Source organism: Brachionichthys hirsutus, unplaced genomic scaffold, assembly GCF_040956055.1.
Source record: "Brachionichthys hirsutus isolate HB-005 unplaced genomic scaffold, CSIRO-AGI_Bhir_v1 contig_866, whole genome shotgun sequence".
NCBI lineage: Eukaryota > Metazoa > Chordata > Actinopteri > Lophiiformes > Brachionichthyidae > Brachionichthys > Brachionichthys hirsutus.
Window position 1 is genome coordinate 1 of NW_027180437.1, and position 24,333 is coordinate 24,333.

At 44.0% G+C, this 24,333-nt stretch overlaps 2 protein-coding genes across 2 annotated transcripts; both read left to right on the forward strand.

Moving 5' to 3' along the window:
• The first annotated feature begins 755 nt into the window (after window positions 1-755).
• Window positions 756-8,797, forward strand: LOC137914919 (NLR family CARD domain-containing protein 3-like). The gene is made up of 18 exons (XM_068758407.1): window positions 756-879; window positions 1,099-1,362; window positions 1,677-3,420; window positions 3,493-3,579; window positions 3,785-3,868; window positions 4,049-4,132; window positions 4,220-4,303; window positions 4,440-4,523; window positions 5,305-5,388; window positions 5,488-5,571; window positions 6,221-6,304; window positions 6,591-6,674; window positions 6,973-7,056; window positions 7,336-7,419; window positions 7,546-7,629; window positions 8,158-8,241; window positions 8,390-8,473; window positions 8,610-8,797. Exons 1-18 carry the CDS (start codon window positions 756-758, stop codon window positions 8,698-8,700), a joined length of 3,402 nt encoding a protein of 1,133 aa, XP_068614508.1. The 3' UTR covers window positions 8,701-8,797.
• Window positions 8,798-10,736: 1,939 nt separating this feature from the next.
• Window positions 10,737-23,865, forward strand: LOC137914920 (WD repeat-containing protein 90-like). The gene is made up of 43 exons (XM_068758408.1): window positions 10,737-10,781; window positions 10,870-10,961; window positions 11,105-11,281; window positions 11,466-11,604; window positions 11,727-11,897; window positions 12,168-12,294; window positions 12,486-12,553; window positions 12,757-12,869; window positions 12,958-13,185; window positions 13,354-13,422; window positions 13,514-13,582; window positions 13,687-13,797; window positions 13,904-14,049; window positions 14,136-14,193; window positions 14,405-14,523; window positions 14,688-14,849; window positions 14,990-15,120; window positions 15,199-15,315; window positions 15,546-15,781; window positions 16,034-16,182; window positions 16,251-16,381; window positions 16,618-16,748; window positions 17,042-17,203; window positions 17,344-17,472; window positions 17,832-17,965; window positions 18,053-18,093; window positions 18,197-18,307; window positions 18,440-18,583; window positions 18,674-18,756; window positions 18,830-18,932; window positions 19,056-19,177; window positions 19,278-19,431; window positions 19,548-19,738; window positions 20,040-20,208; window positions 20,294-20,417; window positions 20,496-20,670; window positions 21,316-21,438; window positions 21,520-21,688; window positions 21,857-21,987; window positions 22,694-22,837; window positions 23,036-23,152; window positions 23,260-23,344; window positions 23,437-23,865. The coding sequence occupies exons 1-43, from the start codon at window positions 10,769-10,771 to the stop codon at window positions 23,592-23,594; spliced, it is 5,526 nt and encodes a 1,841-aa protein (XP_068614509.1). The 5' UTR covers window positions 10,737-10,768; the 3' UTR covers window positions 23,595-23,865.
• The last annotated feature ends 468 nt before the right edge of the window (window positions 23,866-24,333 follow it).

Below are 24,333 nucleotides of genomic sequence, written 5' to 3' on the forward strand. Positions count from 1 at the left end.
TTCCCATCTCAGTAAGACCCCAAAAATCATATAATAATAATAATCCTGCCTTGCCTTATTTACATGCTATATTTCATAATAGATGAAATGCTTTAAGTTTAACCACACCCTAATCTAAACTGCAAGACATTTGTCTCGTGCACCATTATGGTTCCATTTCTTTATCTGCATCTGCTTCAATCTTTCATGGTCATTGCATCTAGTTTCGTGGTAATCTTTCAAATCGTTTTTGCATAAATGAGAAAATAGTCAAGCAGAGACCCTAATTTGAAATGTTCAATAATGTAGAAAAAAAAAAAGCACAAATGCGGGGCTTGAATGGAACATAAACTCAACCTGCATGCATGTCAGTTTTTAAATGCTAAAATTAAATTTGCATCCAATTACAGAATCGGCTTTTTCCTGCAAAATTACAGTAATTTAAATGTAATACTTTAATTATGGTTGGGAACACCCAGATGCACAGCCCATGCAAAATAAAAGCCATTGGTGTGTTATCTTACCTGAGCAGTGGTAAGTGAATTTAGAAGATCATATAATCTTAAATGCAAATGTGGTTTCTGTAGAAGAACGAATGTTTGCATGGCCACACCCAAAAAGGTGAATGAAATCACTTGCAGGAGTTCTGGACAGTTTTAAACTGAGGTCCTTCTTGATTTCCTTCCGTTGCACAATGTGTAAATATTGCTAATGCCATTTTGCATTGTGCAGACACAAGCATGAACATCGGAAGGCAGACTTTATGAAATATACTCATGGAGAGGAAAACACATTATGATTCTGTCCTGGACCGAAGCAAAAGCATAATGTGGCAGGAAGACTGCTACATGGATCTCCAGTCGGCAGCCAGCTCCGTTGCTTCACAGGCAGGAACAGACGGTCGGTAACGTCCATCAATTTATCGTTTCTAGTGATTGACACATTAATTGTTTTTTTGTTTTAAATAAAATACAGATTTAAAAAAAACCTGTCTTGTATGTCACCAGGCTTTCATATGATCAAAATCAATCGATTTTCCACTATTTATTACCTGAAAATCTTTTAAACTCTTTTTTTATATCTAAATATATATGTTGTTGTTTTTTCATTTTTGTTTAGCTCTTGGATGGATCCAAAAGAATCAAGACCAGTTGAAACGTTTCATTACGACCACTTTCCTGGAAACGATATTAGCCCACCTGACGAAGGCGGATGTGCTGAGTTTAGATGACTTGACCAAAATCAAGGAAGCAGGCCGGCTGCAGGACCAAGTTAAGATGCTCACAACGATTGTCACTTGCAAGGAGACTCAAGGACCTGCTGCCCTTCGGAGTTTCATTGAGAGCTCAGATTCCCTGGTGGCCCGGCTCATCGTGAACCACAGTGAGAGCTCTGAAGTGGATTTTGGTCTATGTTTTTATTATACTTGAGCAAATGTCACTCAACTTGTAGCTCATCCAAATAATAGCTTGGATTATAGTTTACTGAGCTCCGGTTTTGCTCCTCATGGGGTGATCAGTGCTACGTTGTGTATGTGTGTTTAAATGGAATGCATTGGAGAGCCTTTGAACCATTCTTGTAATAAAGCCACCATGTACATTTAAAATATGAAGTTTCTGATGATCAGAAAGTAACAAACTTTACTGTCAATGATATGAAACTGTAAATATCAACCTGAGCCCATTGTGTCGCTGCAGAGTCCATGGTGAAAGAGCACAAGGAGGTGTTGCTACGGCGATATGAGAAGTATAGAGACAGAGATTCGGTCAGCTGCTCCAAACTGAACGCCTTCTCTGGAACGTTACTTCTTATCGATGGACTTTCAGACCTGCAGCAAAAGGAACACGACTTAATGCAAGTCGGCGTGACCCGAGGAAGGAAAAGAAATCACCTCAGACAGCTTGAGTTGGCCAAATTCTTGGACCCTCTGACTCGGGTCAGTTTACCGCCCAGGTTCTCGCTCACAGTTGGGGTGGCAGGCATCGGCAAGACCACCTGTGTCCGACACTTTGTGAGACAGTGGAGTCAAGGAGTCGCCTCTACAGATGTAAGCTTTGTTTTGCCTCTCACTTTCTGTGAGCTGAACTCATTGGAAAAACTTTCCGCAGAGGGACTTGTTAAAATGGCTTGTCCTCATTTGGAAGATCCCAGCCTAGTCCTGAGTGGCTCGTGCCGCACGCTGCTAATACTCGACGGTTTGGACAAATTCCGCTGCGCTTTAAATTTCTCTGACGCAGTCCCCTGCAATGATCCAAAGAAAGAAGTGCCCATCGATGACCTTGTGACGAACATCATTCGGGGGAATTTGCTCCCCGAGGTCGCGGTGTGGGTGACTTCCAGGCCAGGAGTTGCCTCACAAATCCCGGGAGGATTGGTTGACAGGCTGACTGAGATCCCGGGATTCTGTCCGAATGACATCCGACTCTTCCTCAGTCACCACCTGTCTGAGAGAGATTTTGCCAGCAAAATATGGGCGTACTTGGAGTCCCACAAGTTCATAATGGTGATGTGCTACATTCCGTGCGTTTGCTGGATAGTCACCAATACTCTGGTGTACATCTTGCAGAGCGGAACACAAGAAAGTCTTCCAAGGACCTTTACCGAGCTGTACTCTCAGTTTTGTTCGATGAAGGCAGAAATGGGTGAGCCCAGAGGCAGGGAGCCTATAAAAATGGAGCAACTACACGGGACCAATCGTAAGCTACTTGGGAATCTTGGACGACTGGCTTTTTATGGGCTCCTCAAATGCAAATACACATTCAGCGAGCAGGACCTCAAGGCTTACGGGATAGATCTGCTGTCAACTCAGTGCAGTCTTGGCGATATTCTTGATCGAGAGGAGTCGGCCATTTGCACAACATACCAGTTCACTCATTTGACTGTCCAGGAGTTTCTTGCAGCGACCTTCTACTATGTCTCTTCAAAGCGCGCCATCTTTGACTTATTCTCAGAGAGTACCATGTCGTGGCCTAAGATTGGATTTCAGAACCACTTCAAAAGTGCCTTCCAGCACTCCCAGCAAGCTGAGGATGGCCGCTTGGATGTGTTTGTGCGCTTCCTGACGGGCCTGTTGTCTTCAGTGGCACTGAAACCTCTCACTGGGCTTTTGGCCATTGGCAAAGATGATGGGAATCAGAAGACATGGGCAGCAGGGTTCTTACAAGGCCTCTTGGTCAGCGGGGGGGCCGCGGTGTCCCTGCGTGCTGTCAACATAGCATACTGTTTACAGGAACTGCAACATACAGAATTGCTGCGGAGCGTGGAGGAAGTTCTGCAGCTCGGTAGCCTAGCGGGGAAGTTGAGCCGGGCATCCTGCGTTGTGCTGGGCTACCTTCTGCATGTGTCTCCGGAATGCAGCGAGCAGACCAACCTATCAGGCGCCCTGTCCTACGCTACAGTGAAGTGTCTGCTGCCACAGCTTCTGTACTGCAGCCATCTCAGGTCAGCTACCCAAAGCGCCGTCTCACAATAACGTAAACCTCGGCAGAGGGATTCAAATGATCTATTCCACAGGTTAGAGAATAATAACTTTACTGATGATGTCATGGAATTGCTGGGAAGCCTCCTGAGTGCCAAAGACTGCCATATACAGATAATAAGGTGAGATTTAAACGACCCTTCGGCATGAAGCGCATAAGTTTTCTTTCAGATCCATTTCATTGACTGTTTACTGATTTTTTACAAACATGAGGTATCACGAGTCTTGTTGATTACAAGACTTGTGTTGTAGGATCAATGTGAGGATGAAGATAAGCGTTAATGGATTATAAAATGTGATTGTAATCTTTTTTTTTCATGCCCTCAGTTTGGCAGAGAATTCCATCAGCAACAAAGGAGCCAAATCCCTGAGTCGAGCCCTCTTGGTGAACCGAACATTAACGTGTCTGAAGTAAGATCAGTTTGGTGCCACTAAGTGCACCTGAATTAAGGACAAACATAATGTTTTGGGTTTTACTCATCTTAAATTGGGAGCACCGACGACAGAAATTGTTGTATTTCCTAAAAAATAAAGCGCCTGAAAGAAAAGTGGTGCGTAAGTACAGAATCTAACAACCCGTTTATGATTTAGCCTCCGGAACAACAACATTGGATCTAAGGGAGCAAAGTTCTTGGCAGAGTCTCTGAAAATGAACCAAGTCTTGGTCACTCTCAAGTCAGTATCATTGATGTGCACGCGACAGGAAAATGCAACAGGTCACGTCGACTAAGTCGAGTCGGTGTTTCTCCCATCACTCATCAGCTTCCAGAACAATGGTATCGAGGAGGAAGGCGCTCAGGCCCTTGCAGAAGTTCTGCATTACAACCGCAAACTTGTGTCTCTGAAGTGAGTTTTGTCTGTTTTTGTTTTTGTTTTACTTTTGGTTGTTGTCCCATATAAAGTATATTTGTTTGTTTATGTTTTTAATGTGAAGTAACATGCCCCCCCCCCCCCCCCCCCCCCCATGCATGTTATGATTCAGCATACGGAAGAATTTGATTGGACCAAGAGGAGCTGAAAGGATTGCAGACGCAATGAAGACGAACCGGACTCTGACAAACCTCATGTAAGCTTCAATTTATACAATTCAATCCACTATATTGATCTTGAGAGTGTTTTTTTTTTTACACATTATTGTCCTGTACAAATATTTAACCTTTTGACCAATGGATTTAGTTGTACTTATTTTTATGTCTTCTTTACACAAGTTAAGATCCTACTAGCACAAAGCTTCTTTTTTTTTTTTTGATGATGATTAAGATGAAAAGTTTCCTTTCAGCGGTGACGATAGGTGAAAGCATCCGGTTCAACAGGTTGTCTGTCCACCTTCCTGTCTGTCCAACCTATTCCTATTAAGAGGATGGGATGATGAGAATTTGGTGGTCAAAGGTCACTGCTGCCTAACACAACACAGCCATAACTCAATTTATCTTTATTGGATAGTCTGTGCTCACCTGTCGCACGCGATGCATCAACAACAATGTATTTACAAGAAATTCAAATTGAAGATTGAAATAATCCTAGAGTTTATTGGCTTTATTGGCGTTTGCACCTACAGAAATATGTAATCGAGGTGAACTGGTCACTCTAAATTGACTGTAGGTGTGAATGTGTGCCCGACTGGGTGTTCGTGTTTCACGAGGCCCTGTGATAAACTGACAACGTGTCCAGGCTGTACCCCAAATCCCACCAGATGTGAGCTGGGATAGGTTCCGGCATAAACCAATGACTGATTGACTTGAAGAGAATGAATTCATGAATGAATGAAACTTGACTTATGTGCGTAGACATACAACTGTGAGGCTGGAATTCATGCAATAATGTTTCCGATCTGTTATCATTCGCAGTCTTTGCAGCAACCAGCTTGGAGACAAAGGGACAATTGCTCTGGCAGAGGCGCTGACAATCAATCACACTCTGCTCTCACTCCAGTCAGTAGCTTCCGTTCTTGCCTTCCATCATTTACCTTCTATTCAAAACATCACCAATCGTGAAGTTTAATATTGTGCATCGTCCGTTTTCTTTCACAGACTTCAGAGTAACTCGATCAGCAATAGAGGAATGACAGCTTTGACCAAAGCTCTTAGGCTGAACCGTGGCCTTGTCTCCTTGAAGTGAGCGTTCACTTTTCAGCCTTTATGTATGACTTAATCCTGTTATGGTTCCCTCGGATGGTGAGTCCACCGGAGCCTGGCCGAGCCCCGTGGGAAGAGGCCTGGCCACCAGACACTCGCCTACGAGTCCCAACCCCCAGGCCTGGCTCCAGGGTGGGGCCCCGGTTGCGACATACCAGGCGACGTCACGGTCCATGATTTACATTTTTACATAAGGGCTTTTGAGGCCTCGGATAAGACCTAGAAGACCAGTTGTAGTTTCATAGCCACACTAGATTCTACTACTTATTATCACGGCTTGATGTCGAAATTGGAACAATGACGAGCAGGCGCCAGAAAATAATAACTAAAATACTAATGCCTAAAAGCTAAGGAACTAAAACAAACTGAAGGACAGGCTGGAGTCCTGAAAGAAACAACGAAAGATAAAATCACAGCCGAACAAAAATGGGGCTGACTTTCAGGTGTGCCTCGTAGAGATCTGCCGGTTCACTTGCAGCCGCGCCTGCAGGGATATTTTCAGCTTGTGTGAGTGAGGAGCAAGCAGCAAAACACAAAACAACACACACCAGAAATAACGACAGAACAGAACCGTGACTGATCCCTTTTTCATCTTGTTTTACTGTCTTTTTTTCCCCCCTTTGCTTAGTTTGAGGGAAAACTCGATCGGTGTGGAGGGAGCGAAGAACATGGCTCACGCCCTCCAAGAGAACAACTCCCTGCAAGAACTCGAGTGAGTATCGTCATGATTGTCGTGCAGTAGACTAATGCACCACAGAGTCTACTGCACGTTACTCAGAGATATCATATATGCATGTAGTGCTACACACTACCGGTAATTATTTGCATACCACCAGCCCAAATAAACGATGTCCTTAGATATGAAGACTGGATGTAGACTATGTCGCTTCTTGAATCATCTTCTGCAAGCCTTTAACAGTGAGATGTTTAATCAAGTGTAAATATATTAGAAGTCTCCTGTGTGTATTTGTGTGTTTCTATTTGCACGGGCGTCCCAGTCTCACAGCCAACCTGTTGCATGACGAAGGCGTTCAAGCTATTGCCGGTGCAATCAAGTACAATCAGTGCCTCACCACTTTGCAGTAAGTACGGCCTAAGGAACGCATTTAAATAGACAAACACAGCCTTGATGAAAATATACCTTCAGCAAATTATATGACAAGAACAAAATCAATAGGATAAAAGCTACTTTTAACCACAAACAATTTATTGAAGCATGTTATATTATTGTCATTTTTTTAAATTGTCATGACATAATAATGTGAGCCTCGGTCAATAAAATATTAGCAGACAGCTGCTTTTGGAGTCAAAATAATAGTAATAAGTGATTGCAATTATCAAAGAAATAGCTCAGTGCCTCTTTTTCCCCGCTTTCTACAGCCTCCAGTGGAATTTCATCAAGTGTTCTGCCTCTAAAGCGTTGGCCCAGGCCCTCCTCTACAATGCAACCATGCAGCTGTTGGAGTAAGGCCAGTTTTTCAGATGACTATCAGCCTATTTTCAGTCAGTTTATTCTTCAAACACTGATTTTCTGTCATTGAATATATTGTTTTCTTCTTCATCAAAGCTCTATTCTGTCTGTGCTGACATAACTTATATATGAGTAATGAGAAGCTGCAGGAGTTTATTGACTGATCGTGATCTTCCCAGCTGCTAAACATTTAACACTTAAGTGAAATCAACCGCAGGGTTTAACGGTGTCGTCTTTTAAATCTATTTTTGTGCCTCCATCTTTTACTGCAGTCTGCAGGAGAATGCTATTGGGAATGAAGGCATCACATTTCTCGCTGAAGCTCTGAAAACCAATGCATCGCTGCGTACGTTATGGTCAGCATGGCATTGATATTTACATTTCACTCACCCTTATTTTAAAATGAACAAAATCTGACACATGAATATTCACTCATCTATTATTTATTTACAGTATATGGTTACTGTTTTGTGTCTCTTTAGTCTCCAGGGTGTCTCAATGGGCACAAGTGGCGCTATTGCAATGGCGAAGGCTCTCGTGATCAACCAAACCCTGCAAATATTAGAGTGAGTTCAATCAATGTCGAATGGTTCTTTTCTTATTTGACATTTAGTCATGCAGCATTATGCAATACGGTACTACTGTTTTTCTATTTCATCCTGACAAAGCAAATTTAAAGTCATTTTAATTTAAATTCAGTGTCTGTAAGTCCATACGTAATTCACCAGTAAACACAAACAATGCAAGACAGGTCAAGAATGCTCTGTTTAATGTTTCCAATCAGTAACAAAGACACTCGTGGGAGACGATGCATTATGAGCTTAAAGCTGGTGAAGCAGAGGAGGAGTGAAGCCACATTTCTTTGTGGACAGACTTTTTATTTCATGAGGCAGTAGTAGAACAAAGTGGAAAAAAGAGCCAGGGGTCTAACTCCATCAAAATGTTCCCTCGTTTTCTTTCTGTGATTTTGCTCCTAATGTCAATTATGATAATTACCTAATTAAACCTATCATAGTTCTCTTCCTTGTCAACGCTTCTGGCTTTACACTTATCTATTTATGCATGTAATATTAGCATATGCTTCACTGTTTCAGTCTGCGTGGGAATGCTGTAGGGATGGAAGGAGCTAAGGCTTTGGCTAAAGCATTAAAAAGCAACAAAAGTCTCAAATCGCTGAAGTAAGTCCAGACTGAAGCTTTTCCATGGCAACAAAAATGTCTAGAATTTTTTTCTTTTTTTTTGCCACATCTAACATTGCTTTAAAATGTCAAAATAAAAGATAATGTGGAAGCACTTACTTTAAGTGATCGTGTTATGCATCATCAGTTTGCAGGAGAATGCTCTTGGAATGGATGGAGCCATATTTATTGCAACAGCGTTGAAGAGAAACCACCAGTTGACATACATCAAGTGAGTTGATTGATTCATTCATTCATTCATTCATAATATATTTGAATATAATACGTAACAAAATTCTAAATACCAGACGTTGTGGAAGACTGGTTCTTTTAAGGAAGGTTTAAGGACATGGGATCCATTTTTGTAGTTTGCAGGTCAATGGGATTGGAGAATCTGGAGCAAAGGTCATATCCGATACCATACGTTCCAACGCTCCAGGCTGCGTGGTCGACATCTAACCACGGCCACAACGCCATCTAGTCAGGGAAGTCATCCACGTAACAAATAACAAGCAGTGTTAGCAGAAGGGAATGTAAAATAACATGTTTGTATTTATGTTGCTATAACTGTTATACTAATTTAAGTTTATTTTATGTTTTATCATATTTAATGTGTCATTATTATTGAGATGGAACCATGAAACAATATTTTATGAAAAGTAAACTTGCTATCTCGAATTAAAGAATGACATTGAATCTATCTTCAGGATGTGCCCTCCTTTTTGCACAAATTCATTTGATGTATATAAATAAATTACACAAAATAGCTGATTATCATGGAAACATCACTCACGTCACTCTACCCAGCTCGTTGTAAAGGAATTTAACAATCTCCTTGGCAAAAACACAATCTCCTAATGCTTTATGATTTAATGTCAGAATGAATCTCTACCATGCGCGTCTTTACCTTGCACCGACAGGGCACCAGGCAACGGTAAAAACATTCTGCATGTAACACCCTTCTACCTTGGACTGCCCCTGGTCTGAGGTGCTTTGCGTCTGAGCCGCTGGGCACAGCCACACGCGCAAAGATACAGCACATCCACACCTCATCCCTGACAGCAGCTTTTTCCCCGCTGAAGGATTATTTATCTGTAAGTGACAAGCTCTTGATTGTTTCCATTCTTTAAACTTGTAGTCTATCCGGAATGTTTTTTGCTCCAGACGTGTCAAGATTAATTGTTGCGTTTACCTGGAACGCGTTGAAAGATTTATGGGAAGTGATTCGAGATCAATATTCTCTAATCGTGATAAGAAGGAAAAAGACTTGACGCTATTATTTATATGCATGTGAATCAGTATCGTCATTCTGAATTATCGTCGTTAAAATATATTATTTCCATTATACATTTCCGTCTATTTTATTCGACAAAAAAGCTCCCAGCTCGTCATAAGAATATGAAACAAATGTGAAACTTTCTTTTTGTACAACTTTCCTTTAGAACACACAATACTGACATTTACGTTACGTTTGGCGCCAGTTTCACGTGCGCTCCTGCCAAGTTCCGTTCTGCCGCTGACTTCAAATTGCGCATTGGTGTTTGCTGTGAACAAGAAAAAAAAAAAACACCTTAATTTATTTTTGTTTAATCATCCACCTCTGACAGTTCACAGATCTATATTTGGCAAGTTCAGCCAAATTCTCCTCAATGTGATGATTCCTTGTTGAGTCATCCATCAGTAGTGGGTAGAGACAACACCCTGCAGAATGGGGATCATCGTGACATTGAACTATCATCTGTGGCAATGCAGGTGTCCTTCCTCGTTCCCCTTCGAGACCCTGTGGCGTTACGCCCACATGTTGTAACTGTAGACTCAAACTGAATGCTTTTTCTCATTTGCTGTACATTTTAACATTGGATGTAGTTTATTGTGAATCTGTAAGTTTATGAACAAGTTATGAAACTGTGAATACGTGAAAGAACGATTGTGATTATATGAGTTGACTTTGTGTAAATTATACAAAAGAACTATATTCATTAAAAGGATATTTTTTGAAACTGATTTTGTTTTTCAATTTACACAAGTCATGAACTACAGTGTCTGGAAAAAGAGTGTCGTTATAATCATAGATAAAGTTATATTTTTTTAAATATACTTAATATTCTATATCGATGTGTAGCATGAACGGTGGTCTATATTTCAATCTTTTCTTCCTATGGTAATCAGTGTTTCTGCTCTGCTCTCTACACTTTAACTGGAGAGGTGACTTTACTTTAAGAACTTCGTTACCCAGAACCGCCAGGGAGCTCAACGCGCAGACGTCATAAGCGTCACGCTGAAGCGGGAAGGATATGACTGCGGAAGAGAACGCAGAATCATTGTTTACGTGGACTTGGAGGACTGAAACAAGCTTCCCCAGGTCGGAACGATCCAAACTCTAAATTATTTTAGGACTTTTGACGGAGAAGAAGCTCTGAGGGCCTTTAAGCTTTCCGTTTTGTAGCTCGCTGCGGGCGAGATATAACAAAAATAAAAAACCAGAGACATCAACAGGTGGATTTTACACCTGCGACATTCATTACAAATGGCCTCTAAAGGTAAAATGAACTGAGGCTTGTTTGTTTTTCAGGTTGCTAGGCACGTCAGAATGTAACTTTGAGATAGAAGTAACGCTCTTCTTCGCAGGCTGGGAGCATCCTTACGTCAACATATTTAAACATGTCAAACTCGAAGAGTGGAAAAGGTCGGCAAAAGAAGGCGACGTTTCAACACGCATGGTAACTTCATTTTTGAGATTAGTTTTATTTTATGCATTCTTATTTGTTGGAAACACTCGCATACATTAAGAGTTGCTGAATTTGAATTGGAGATCACTTTTGTGTATTCGCTTCACGTCTTGCCTGTCATGGTGTCCCTCCAGAACAAGACACTGAGATGTTCAGTGTTCAGCATCAGGGGTCCGGTTCCGACCAACAGCTACATCCTGGTGCCCCAAGATGGCAACCGCTCTCTGGGGCTGACGGGGCGATACTTCTACCTTCTCTTCAGACCCAGCCCTGGAAAATACTTTGTTGTTCACTTGGATGTTTCCACCAAGGTAGCAAATCAGATTTTATTGAGTGATTGTGCTACTGTGTGATGAAAGCGAGAGGATTGATATCTAAAATATCTGCGTCACTGGCGATATTACAATTGTATTTTATTTGCCATGTAATTCTTGTTTTGTTTTTGTTTTTAAGTACTGTAATGCATTCTCCTCTGTGTGTTTTGTGATGGGGAAGGAGAACCAGGTGGTCCGTATCTCTTTTTCCAACATGTTCAAAGAGTTCAAGTCTACACCTACATGGCTACAATTTCCTTTCCTGTGTGGAGCTGCAAAGGATTCGGTCTACGAGACCACGGCCAGATCAGCACGCCACGGTAACATGCCTGCAGACGCGTGCGGCCATGAGGCGGTCTTAGTCTGAATTTCTTTTCATCTTTTTTAGTGGCTATGCATGACTCGCTATGACGCTAACAGCGTTTCTATTTTTGTGTTCCAGGTCTAGTGGGTCCGGCTCCTTCTTCAGTGCGTTGGACCTGCCTGATGCTGGATCTGCAACAGATACTTTCTGTCTACCTCGACTGCTGCTATAGTTCCCTGAAAAGCATCAAGCTCTGTGCCAACATGGCTGTCAAAAACATGTGTACGAGTGACCTTCTGCTGGATCCAGGTGAGCTTTCTGCTAGTTTCGGGTGATGTCATGTGGAAAATTGCATTCTATAACACATTTATAATTGTGTGTTAGATTATGGAACACCTTCAGCATATAAATATTACTTTACCGGTACATAAAAATCATTACAGATTACCTCTAGAGGTGAAATTAGCTTCCTTTTTTTTCTGCAGCTCTTTGAAGATGGGTTTTTGATTATTATTCGTAATTGTTCCGCTCTCGTCTGAATACGTTCTGTGTCTTATACCCGCCGTTTTCCCTCAACAGGAGTTTCCTTTAGTGAGGCCAAACTGGCGGGGCTTGCCTCTTCTCGGGGAACAGGTCCTATGCCCAGAGAGATGTCGTTTCCTTTGCCCAAGGGAGGCTCCTGGCACGACTTCTATGATTACATCAGGTAAAATCAGTGCCCATATCTACACATTTAGGTCTTTCAAGTAGCGGGGGGGCGTCTTTGTGCTTCAACACAAAAGTTATTGTTGCATACTTTCATACGAGACCTGACTTATTTACTCAACATAATTTCCAACAATAGTCCTGCTTGTCGTTGCACTGCTGTGTAATCCCTCGTCTTTCCGATTCCAACAGGTTTCCTTCAGAGGGAGCGAAGTTACCCTTTGACTCTATTCAAAAAGGCAATTCCCAGCCTGAGGCTGGTAAGTCAGGAAAAATCACGCTGCTCATCGTTCACCTCGTTGCTGCTCTAGCACACCGGACTCCTTACATCTCCTTAAGTTCTTAATAATGAAGCAATTCTAACGTTGACTTTAGCCTCAGCCTCCAAGTCTATCTGCCGGTACTGTAATCTTAATTGTAACGGATTGTAGGCGGTTGGCTTTCATATGTATGTCTTTACCAGGACTTATCTCCAGCCAAAGAGCCCCCATTAGAGAGGAACCTCGCTTTGTCGACGTTAGCGAAGCAGTTCAGGACCGTGTGTCCCTCACCCAGCAGCTCACCGCTCCAAAATCAGTGAGACTAATAACATGCATTACCTTTTATTAAATTCCCTGCATGCCCGTCTGTAAAAATAGTTAAGAGTCTTCATTTTTATTCTCAGCTTCTGAGAAATCAAATGCCCTCGGTTACCAACGTACCTGACGTGGGAGGAGTTCCCACTTCTCAGAAGAACGGATGCCATGACGATGACGATCACCAGCGACAGTCGTCAAGCTTCGGCTCAGGCCGGCACACATTCACGCCTTCCTGTGATGCAGAGGACGGGGGCGCTCACGTGTATCTCCACGCTGAGGACAGGCTCAGTGAAGACGATGAAAGTGAAGAAGAGGTGAGGCTTCGTTTTCACAAAATTGCATTTTCGGTTGACATTTAATTTAGAATAAACACGTTATATCCCGCAATCTGCCTTTTGTGCGTCGGTGCATGAATCTATTATACCTTCCATGCGATTTAATGGCAGCACTGGAAACACTGTTCGTGCTTGTTTTACCCTCAGTTTGTTTGCACTCGTGTTCCACATCCTGTCCATCTAACATCATCAAATGGGAAAGGAGAAAAGGAAACGGTAAAAGATGAAGACAGCGAGGAGGAATAATGTCAGCTGATGATCAGCGATGCCATTTGATGAAGAGCTTTTGCTTTGCTCTCCTTCTTAGAAGCTGATTCCAGATCCAATTCTCAGACTCAGTCGAATCATCGGCTTTGGAGGAGCAACGACAAAATGTGTACGCACATTTCAACTTCCTGCCCTATCAGGCTCCTTTTTTCATATATAAATAAATGAAATACTTGAACTCACCTAATAGTTTAATATATATTTTTACACTAGGCCCTGTGGACTAAATCAGGCGATGCAGTGGTGTATCCATGTCATGCAATAATTGTCTCTCTGACAATATCCTCTAACCAGCAGAGCTTCTTCATCGGCCACACCGAGAAGGTGAGTTTGCTGTGATGTGTTTAGATTCTCTCACCCAGCATGCTGGATTCTAAATATTATGATGATTCCTGGGCTTGTTCATTATAAAAAATCATTCTCTGTGCAGGTGTCTGCTCTGGCTTTCGATGGTAACACGACACTGCTGGCCTCTGCACAAACCGGGAGCCACAGTGTCGTTCGAGTGTGGAATTACCACAAGAGAAACTGCCTGGCTTTGTTTAGGAGTCATGCTCATTCGTTGTTAACTCTGAGGTGACTGTCTATTTATTTACACACAGTTATTTTATTGCTCGCTCTTACTGATTACGAACCTTTTTCGTGCTCTTTCCCTTATGAAGCTTCTCATACGGCGGCGGGCTCCTCTGTGGGGTAGGCAAAGACAGGCACAATAAAACGGTAAACACCACAGATTAACATTTTCTCACAATACAGTTCTTAATTTGTTGTTAATTATATAAAAGCTTTAGTTGAGCCATGTGTACCAATTACATCCAGATTAAAATATTTAAGCAAAGCCTTCATATCCTTAAGTTATGTAAATTGGTTTTCTAAGTGGTACGGAGCCAAGTTGTAAACCTACTGTCTCTAATTTGGTTTTTTTTGACAGATGGTGGTAGTTTGGAATACCCTGAACGTCGGTAAAGGCGGAGAGGTGACCATCCTCGCCAAAGCACACACCGACGTCGACATCCTCGCCATGAAGGTTGCCTTTTTTGATGAGACCAGGTACTCTCCTCGCTGTGCTTTCCTTTGTGACGCAAAAACTGTGATTTCCACCTACATTCAGTCATTTAACGTGTCAGTCATTCTTAATGGGGGGGGGGAGTTACTGGAGGTTTTGCAGCGAGTGGGAGTTGAAAGCAATGAGGTAATCTGTGTCTCCCTTTCAGGATGGTGTCATGTGGCCAGGATAATATCCGGTTGTGGCGCATGAGAAGTGGAAAGCTGCGCTCTTGTCCGGTCGACCTGGGTGAATTCCATTCTGTGAGCTTCACTGACGTGGCCTTTCAGGAAGGAACGTCCGTCAACCTGCATCAAGATGATCGAACGCTGTAAGTCATTCATTCGGTTTCTGCGCGGGGTCGCTGGGAGGCCGGAGGCTAGCACGTGCTGCCATCAGATCATTACTTTACATTGCACTGGACAAAATACAAAAAACCACTTTATTATTCCCATCTTTGCCCTCCTGTAGGTATGCCAGCAGCCGGAATGGCTTTATCTTCGAGATTGACTACAGCAGAGTTGTGATTGCAAATGTCAGAAAGCTGTTGCCTGCACATCAGCAGCGTGCAGACCGCGGGGAGAAACGGACATTTAATACCGGTACGTTTCAAATCAAACGCAGAGAGAAGAGACGTAGAGGAGAAGGCCTTTAAATTCATTTTGTGTGTGCGTTTGCAGGTCCAGGCATCGCCATCAACAGCATCAGCGTGTCCTCGTCAATCTGTTGCACGGGGTCTGACGATGGCTTCCTGCGGTTGTGGCCGCTTGATTTTTCTACGGTCTTCCTGGAGGCTGGTGGGCACGAGGGGCTTAACATTCACGTGTAGCTGAAGTTCCAACGCGACGGGCAGCAGCAAAATCTTTCATTCATCAATGCTCACATTTAGACTCGTTTCCTGTCGGTGACAAACGCAGCTAATTCAACGTTTAAAAACAGTTTGTGAACATAAAGTTAAGAGTTACGCATCTTATCTTACGTGTCATAGTGAAATAACCACAATCTGTTACGTCTGCTCTGCTTCCAGAGCACGAGGGGCCGGTCAGCCTGGTCTCGGCGTCGTCGGACGGTCTTTGGGTCCTGGCAGGCACCTCTAATGGAACCCTGGGCTTCCTCGACATCGGTAACCGTAGTTACAACACACTGATGAGGTCCCACACAGACGCTGTGCTCGGCTTCAGCATGGACGGGATCCGTCACCATCTCACGACGGCTTCCTCTGATGGCACAGTGCGCGTCTGGAATATGGATTCTTTGCAGCAGGTCAATCATTTAGATATTTTCGGCAGCTATTATTTATACTCCTTTATAATTGTTAGACAATATAATTTTAGTATTATATTAACAGTTGAATCTTATTCTCACAGCATTGCTTTCGTTTCCAGAAATGTTTCTCAATCCCTGTGGAAAGAAACGAGCATAAATGATCAAATCCGAGTCTTTGCTTTGAGACCAAAGACGTTACCTGTCGTTTACTTACTGTTTAATTAAATGTCTGTTATGTCCCCTGCTCAGTTGTATGACTTTGTGTCAGAGGACAGCCCCTGCTCTGTGGCCTTCCATCCCAGCGAGCAGGTCTTCTCTTGTGGCTTCAATTCCGGCGTCGTCAGAATCTTCGACATCTCCAGTGCCAAGCTGCTGGCTGAACACAAGTACGTAACTCAGTCGCGTACCGGTACTTGTCTGTTTATGTTTTCTGCGTGTTTACGTGTATTTATATATACATGTGTAGCCGACACGGAGGGGAGGTGGTGGGCCTTGCCTTCTCTCCAGATGGGGAGTTCATGTATAGCGCGGACTCCCAGGGCTCTCTGGCACTTTACGACGCGTCTGAGGAAGACCACAGAGTGATCAGAGTGCTATGTATGTATCCAGGCCCACTCAGCGGTGCACAAACACTCCTCCAGTTAGTACCAGCACAATGAATGTATCGTTTTAATCAACATTCGTAAAGACACAACGCCAAACTTTGTTATTTCGGTATGTCTAGATTGTTTGAAGCTTCTACACATTTATATTATGCTGTGCTTCATAGATTGAGTGAATCACTTAATAGCATATCAAGCTGGCGTTTGATTGACTCTTTACCTGGTTGCTAGGTAACGCCGTGGCCCGAGGCACTGAGCGTGCTCCCGACGCCCTCGCAGTGAGCAGGAACAACCGCTGTTTGGCGTTTGTCGGTCCCTCGGAGTATATTGTCACCATCGCTGACTCCCGGTCTCTGGATGAGGCAAGTGGCACGCCATGAACTCTGGCATTTTGCCCTTTTTGTAGCATTGATCAGGTATAGAATTGGGTTTTAATTTGGTGGTGTGAAGATGTGACGATGCAGTAGATTCCTTTCATGATGTGAACTTCCTTGATCTCCTCTTCCTCATACTGTAATATGCAGAACATCCATCAGAGACTAAAAAAATGTGTTTTTAATATTTCCATTCCAATGAATTTATAATGAATGGCATCGCCTTAACGTTGGAGTTCTCTCTTGGGGTTGTCCACGTTAACATTTCCCTCTCTGTCTAGTTGCTCCATGTAGATGTGAGTATTTTGGACGTAGAGAGCCCTCAACTTGATTCTGCACTGAAGGTCTGCTTCTCAGCGGCGTCGACCGAACAACTTTTGGTTGCCACATCTGCAAACAAAATCCTCTGGCTGAGCACCCAGACCGGCCGCCTGCTCCGAGAGGTAACGATGTGCTGTAGAAATCAGCACATCACCTGCTTGCCGAGTCCCTTCTCTGTCTATTCTGTTACCGTCATTGGACATTGTCTATAAACAGAAAGTGTTTTAGTGTCTGTCTCTGCATCGTCTTCTATCCTCCTCAGGTGTCCAAGGTGCACAAACACCGGTGCTCGTCTCTGGCTGTGAGCGACGACTGTCGATTCCTGCTGACGGCGGGACACAACGCGCTGAAAGTGTGGGATTATAACATGCGGCTTGGTGTTAACGCTCAGGTGCGATTTTTGTTCTAGTTTATAAAGAGGAATATTGCCTGCGATATAAACTAGAGAAGAATAAACATCTAAACGTTGTATCAGTGCTTTTAAACAGAGTTCAACCCCACGACTAAAACATCCATAAACATGAACACGTTTGTGTCTTCATGTTTTAGAATCAGAATTGAGGAGATTATAACATGTCCTATTCTCCTCATGTAATTTATTTTAATGTTGAACGTATTTATTGATTATTCCAGAATAGATCAGTTTTCACCATCCTGTCATGAATGAAAGTCTATTCTCATATTTTATCATTTGGAGTATTCATAGTTTAGGATGTGCCGGATTTAATTGCGGTAGCGTTTATTCCTCAGATGTTCATCGGCCACAGTCAGCCAATCTGTCAGGTGAGCTTCACCCCGGACCAGCTGGGCGTGGTCTCAGTGGGCGACGCCGTATTCCTCTGGGACTTCCTGGCGCATCCTGCTGACTCGCTGCCTGCCAGCCGGTAAAGATCCTCCTTGTGCGTCGGAATCTTATTAATTATTTACGTTGTTTTGAAGGTAGATATCCAATAAACTCTGTCTTCACTCAGCTCACCTCCCAGATTAAGCCACGCCTCTGCTCTTAAATCAGGTAACTTCAGTTTATCTTCATGCTACGGCATTTTATAATGCACTACCTCATTTAAATATTCATACTAATTACAAATGCTCTTGTGTTTACATGTAAAAAAAAGCTAAACCTGCAGATGAAACAAGTGAGCTTCTGTTGTCCAATGGGATGCCTCGACAGTGGGCACCTCTTCCGTCCACGCCACCGCCACGCATCGACCAAGTCGACCAGGGGGGTGCGTTCTTAAAAACAGTTTTCCCAAGTGATAATCTTAAGAAGCACACAAGAAGTCATAGCATAATCCCCCCCCCACCCCCCCGTAGCGGGGGCTTCTGTGTGGACACTAATGAGCATTTTATCTCTGCAGCTTTGGGCTCGTCTTTTTCGGACGGCACCCCGACCGTCCTGACTGCTCCAGCCCCCGCCACCGAACCCAGACCTGCTGCCTCCTTCCTCAAAGTCACAGAGCTGCACAGTACACCCCCCCTGAATACTGGTCACACAGACACGGGTAAGAGCCCCGCTGACTTTGGCGCTGCTTTGTCTTCTTTAGGCCAGCATTGAACTTTATTTTTAATCTACAAGCTATTTTTCACTTTAGTCGAGTCGAAAGGGAAGAAACCGGTTCGTCCTGATTGTTACAGACACTTTATCCCACGCTTCAAGACGTCTCCTGCTGATCAGGTGACGAGCTCTTCGTGTCACGATATGCCGTCCTCGCCGAGCGGATTAGTCTTCTTAATGTTCTGTGATCCAGGCTGCTGCGGCTCCCCAACCAGGAGAAGAGGGCGTGAAGCTGAAAGCAGTGATTGGCTACAATGGCAATGGGCGCGGCAATATGGTGTGGAGACCTGAGCAAGGTTCTCGTAGCTTAAACCTGCGTCTGTTTGGAAGACTTCAAATAGTGACGTGTGGAATGTTATTCAAGTAGAATGAATGGAAATGGATTGTAATATGCGATCGGTGATTGGTTTCTGTCTCAGGTTTGTTTGCGTACTCCTGTGGCTGCGTGGTGGTGGTGGAGTACTTCCACGCAGGAAGTCCGAGACACCTGCAGGGTCACAGCGAGGAGATCTCGTGTCTTGCCGTCACAAACGATGCACGGGTACGTCATTTCTCTCGACTTAACGGTTGTCGTGGTATGTTTTATGGAGTCAGAAGTTAAGGCGAGGGCGACCTGTCTGTGTCGTTTCTCTCCCGCGCAGACGCTGGCGTCGGCGGCTGGCAGCGGTAATGGCAGAAGCCTCGTCTGCATTTGGGACGTTCAGAGTGGCGCGTGTCGTAAAAGCGTCTCTCACCATAGGGGGGAGGTGCAGAGTCTTGCCTTCTCCAGGGATGATCGCTTCTTCCTCTCTGCTGGTCAGTACATTTTTGAATTTGATTGCATCAATAAGCATTTCCTTTAAATTTAAACATGTATAAAGTACCGAGACTCTCCTTTTTGCTAATCACTGGTTCCTCTTGACGGCCCGTAGGAGACTTTTCTGAGCCGGCGGTGGCTCTGTGGAGCGCCAAGACTTTCCAGCTGTTGTCCAGTGTCACTGTCTCTGGACCGATCCACGATGTGGCCTTCAGCCCTTCGTCCGCCAGCCAGCTGGCCTGCGTGGGAAGCCAAGGGGTTTACTTCTGCCTCATCCAGTCGCACGGCTCTAACGTTGACCTCGAGGTAAATAGCCACAGGAAACCACTTGGAATGTTTTTAGGACTCTATGTATGTGTCTCCATTGTATGTAGGCGAAAAGCAGGAAACGCATATCCTCCAGTTAGCATGTCGTCTGTAATGGACACAGTGCAGCGGTTAGAACACATACTTGACCAGATCCCCGCTTATTATCTGATTCAATACGTGTCTTGGCTGGAAAAGAGTGATCGGTTCTCCTCGGGACATCACAAAGTCTATTTGTGTTCCGACTAGATCAACGTTTTGCTTTGGTGCGTAAGGAGCGACCGCGCTGTCGCCCCTGCAGGTTCGCGGGGTGAAAGCGCCGGACGAGTTGGGCGAGGTGGAGATGACGGCGCTCTGCTACCGCCTGGACTCCATTCTGTTCACCGCCACCAATCGAGGACACGTTTGCTCCTGGGATGTCGATGCACGCCACTGCTTCATGTCCTGGGAAGCAAACGAGGGCGAGATCGGTACAAGATAAACATATTTTTTGCTCTAATGCGTGCCCTCATTTTGACAAAGGGTGTTTGAAATGCACTGGTTTCGGTGACGCAGGAGTGCTGCTGTGTCGAGAGAACCGCCTGCTGACGGGCAGCAACACCCGCTGGTTGCAGCTGTGGGAGGTCGAAGCCGTGCCTTGCTTGAAGCCTGGGGAAAAGGTTGCCGGAGCGGAAAGAGGGTTTGTATCTCAAGTATTACCGGCACGTCTTCGTTCTGTCTCAGTGGTTGTTTGCGGTTGACTCTTTGTGTCCTGTAGCGGTTCGGGCATGGTGGTGTTGGCGCAGGAGATAATGCTGGATGGGGCAACGGTCAGCGCAGCATTCGACAGCACAATGGACATGGGCGTCGTCGGCACCACTGCAGGAACCCTCTGGTACATTAACTGGTCAGACAGCAGCAGCGTCCGGCTCGTCAGCGGACACAAGGCGAAGGTACCAGGGAGCCGATAACGCGCGCTGTCCGAAGCATTTAAATAAAACATGATCTAGTAAAACAACGGTTTATCACGGAGCCACTTTGCTCCTGTTTTTATGTTTTTATGTTTTTATTGGGGACATTTCTGTGCACAGAACAGTTTGTGAGGTTGGAATACATCAGACATCATCCTGTGAGGTTTCACTGAGATGTTTTGTTTTTATTTTAAGCAAGACTGAATGGTAGTCTAGTTTAAAAAAGAAGCTCTTTCAGCATTTGGTAATTCCCATCTTTATCTTGTTTATCTCGGGCGGTCCCAGATTAAAGTGATGTGTTTTTGCTTTCTGGTGTCCTTGGTAATTACAATAATCGACCTACTTGCTTTGGAATAACACTTTCTTAATATTATCCCCACTTTTACCATATATGATATTTGCTTTGATATGTTTTTCTTCACTTTTTCAATTCTCTCCTTTCATGTATGATATCCTCCTTGGTTTGCTGTCTTTTTTCTATTACCTTTTTTTTTTTTTGCTGTTTGAGGTAGGGGTAAACAGAATTGGGGGGGGGGGCAGAATTAAAGCGTTACTGTTAGTATTCAGGCAAGAGGAAAGTTATGTGCACGTGAACGTTCTCGGTGCGCTCTCCTCTCTCTTGTCCAGGTGAATGACGTCGCATTCAGCTCCGATGAGAGACACTTTGCCACCTGCAGCGAGGACGGCAGTGTGAGGGTGTGGTCGGCCCCCAGCAATGAACTGCTGGTGCAGTTCCAGGTGCTCAATCAGGTGAGGCATCACACCGCGGCTGGGAAAGACTGCTGGCCTCACATCCACGGTGCACCGTGACATAAATAATATCCCCTGCAGGCCTGTGGCTGTGTCTGCTGGAGCCCTTCCTCCGGTCTGGACGAGGCATGCGTGGCTGCAGGATACGGCGACGGTACCCTGAGGATCTTCCAACTTGCGTCCTCAGAGATGGAGATGAAGCTGCATCCCCATCAAGTGGCTGTCACGTCCGTCCTGTACTCTGCTGAAGGTGAGCGATGACAGCAGGGCTTCATGATGGGACGCTTTGTTTCACTCTTTTGATCATTTATTTTAAAGGCTGGGTCAAAGTCGAGTTTAGTAGTTTATTAGAACCTCCCTTTGACTTCACTCGCGATCAATCCGCTGTGCTGATGCTAACTCTTTGTGCTTTCTGTAGGTCACGTGATTCTGTCGGCGGGCAAGAACGGCCTGGTCGCCATCAGCAGCCCGGTGAGTGGAGCCACCGTCCGTGTCATCAAGGACCACAAAGGAGCGTCTGTTAGCACCATCCAGTGTGTGAAGGAACAGGTGAGCTCACCAAAGCAGAGCGAAAAAAAAGGACGAGTCAAATTATCTTGTTAGTTGTGATTAATTAATCTCATTTTTAATCTCTAATTTGACTGTTTCTTTATTGCCTTTTTATAAATATATGTTTTTATACGTCGAGCTTTTTGTGCTTGAGTTGTTGGGGGTGGCTTAGTCAGTAAGACCCTGAAGTGGGCATTGATTGGCTGTCATTGCGTTTGGGCTTGTTTAGCACAAGCTGATAGGCTCCCATTGTAGGTGGGCGGGACAAGCTGAGGAGCGGAGCAGAGACGTGATGGAGTCTGGAGAGCTGCAGAGCCCAGCATTAGTATTAGCTGTATTCGCTGCTATGTCCTCTGTAACCTACTAAAAGTGATTGATTATTATTTCAGCACTTTATTTTGTGATGATGAACAATGTTACTTTTGATGTGATTGATGAGTCTGTTTTATATTTTATTATCTGAAGCGGAGGAAAAGCAACAAGTTTGGTGTTCACAACTGTTCTTACTGTGTTTTGATGTTAACTTGCAGCTCTTTATATGGACCTGCTGTTTAATTTTAATGACCGAGTACTCGGACTCTGTAATCAGCTGCATGTACCGGTGTGTATTTAGAATCTATCTACAATCACTGTTATTAATCTCATGTGAGACACTCGTGAGCTCTCTGATATTCTACTTTTGCTTCTTTTATTGTCGAATCCTCAGTGCAAGAAGTTTGGCCTGGAAGGAAACGAGATGTGGTCGGCTGCCAGCGCCGACAGACGTGTCAGTTTGTGGGCTGCTGATTGGTCCAAGAATAAGTGTGATCTGCTCGACTGGCTGACCTTTCCTGCTCCGGCCTACTGTGAGGTACTGTTTGCTTTTTAAGCATGACTCTGATTTATTACGTTACCCATCTCTGGGATTCTTATTTCTTATTTCTGCTTTGTTTGCGCAGAATTTTCCAGATCCTTAAATTTCAGTTTTTGGTCAAGAGCACATGTTTGCATATTAAAACTAGTCCACATTTGATTGTAACACAGCTGATATTTTTGTAAACCGTTATAGGACGACAGCCCCCCTCCCAGCCTGGCTGCTATCTGTCCAGCAGACCCCAGCCTGGTGGTCTACACAGGCTACGGGGTAGAAAAAGAGCTGCTGTTCTACAGCCTGACTAAAAAACAGGTAGCCCTCCTATTTCTACCACTCGGCTACCAACAGAATGTCCATAAATGTGTGTGTAGTTTCAAACCTTATGATATGTGTGTTATTGTTGTTGTTTTTTACTACAGATGATTAAAAAAATCGCCCTCCCCCACTGGGCGACATGCATCAGCCTCTCTTCCAAGAGTCAACTTATAGCTGTGGGATCAAAAGGTAAAAGTGCCGTGTGTCCATATTGTTCCAGGAAGGTCTCAGACATTTATGGTTGTAACCGATACTTCATCATGTTTCTCATTTCTGATCAGAGCGAGTGTTGAAGCTGATCAATTCGTCCAGCGGCAGGTTCCAGAACTTCATGTTGCACAGTGACTCACTGCAGAAGTGCCACTTCTCGCCCACTGGGACATTTCTATTCACTGTGTCTTATAATGAGATCCTGCTTTGGCAGGTTCTGGATCTCTGAAGGCATCACATCGACTGTAAAATATTTTTCTAATTGCACAAAGTGCCATGTTTATGTTACCGGTACTTTTATATAAAACTTGTTGATTTAGGTTTTATGCGTGTGCTTTTAATACAGCCGTTTTAGCATTCAGTTGTTTATCCCTTTTCTAATGTTAAACTAATTTTAACGTTAATGTTTTAGCTTTATTTATTTTAGGTGTTACTTTGAATCGGAATGCGTTCCTCTCATTTCTGCTATTAGACCGTAGACAGTAGATTTTTGAGCTGCATTGTGATGTGTTTTGAATAAAGAACATGCACAATGAGCCTTTGCACCCTGGTGTGTGTCCGCATACTGCTGACTGCTGTAATGATGGACTGCTTCACAATTTGGAACATTTTGCATGACTCTCACTGACTTTCCACAGTTTTAATTGACATTCCTGCAAAGGTCTTTTTTTTTCTCAGGGGTTTTCAGTTCAGGTTGTCCGGTGTCTCCCTCCTCGCCAGTATTCGGTTTTGTATTTTCATCAATAATAATTATTGCACTCAGCGCAGGCCGCAGGGTCTTCGTTTGGCCAGCAGGGGGTGCGCTTTCATTTTCACCATATGTGACCCGGAGATAATAGTGTTTCACCTTGAGTGTTTATCTTTGCGAAGAGGACCACATTTCATTTAAACTAACATTTTTGAGATTCATATGAGCGATAAATGTCGCTATAGCGTTGCTGTGAGACTGACTGTTCTTCAAACAGAAC

Excerpts from the sequence above, each read along its gene's own strand:
- LOC137914920 (XM_068758408.1), top strand. Across the intron at positions 12,870-12,957 it reads AGCTCACCGCTCCAAAATCA|CTTCTGAGAAATCAAATGCC; the intron begins GTGAGACTAATA and ends TTTTATTCTCAG. Across the intron at positions 14,050-14,135 it reads CATTCGTTGTTAACTCTGAG|CTTCTCATACGGCGGCGGGC; the intron begins GTGACTGTCTAT and ends TCCCTTATGAAG.
- LOC137914919 (XM_068758407.1), top strand. The coding sequence starts at position 756 with ATGGAGAGGAAAACACATTATGATTCTGTCCTGGACCGAAGCAAAAGC. Across the intron at positions 4,133-4,219 it reads CAAGTCTTGGTCACTCTCAA|CTTCCAGAACAATGGTATCG; the intron begins GTCAGTATCATT and ends ATCACTCATCAG. Across the intron at positions 8,474-8,609 it reads CACCAGTTGACATACATCAA|TTTGCAGGTCAATGGGATTG; the intron begins GTGAGTTGATTG and ends CCATTTTTGTAG.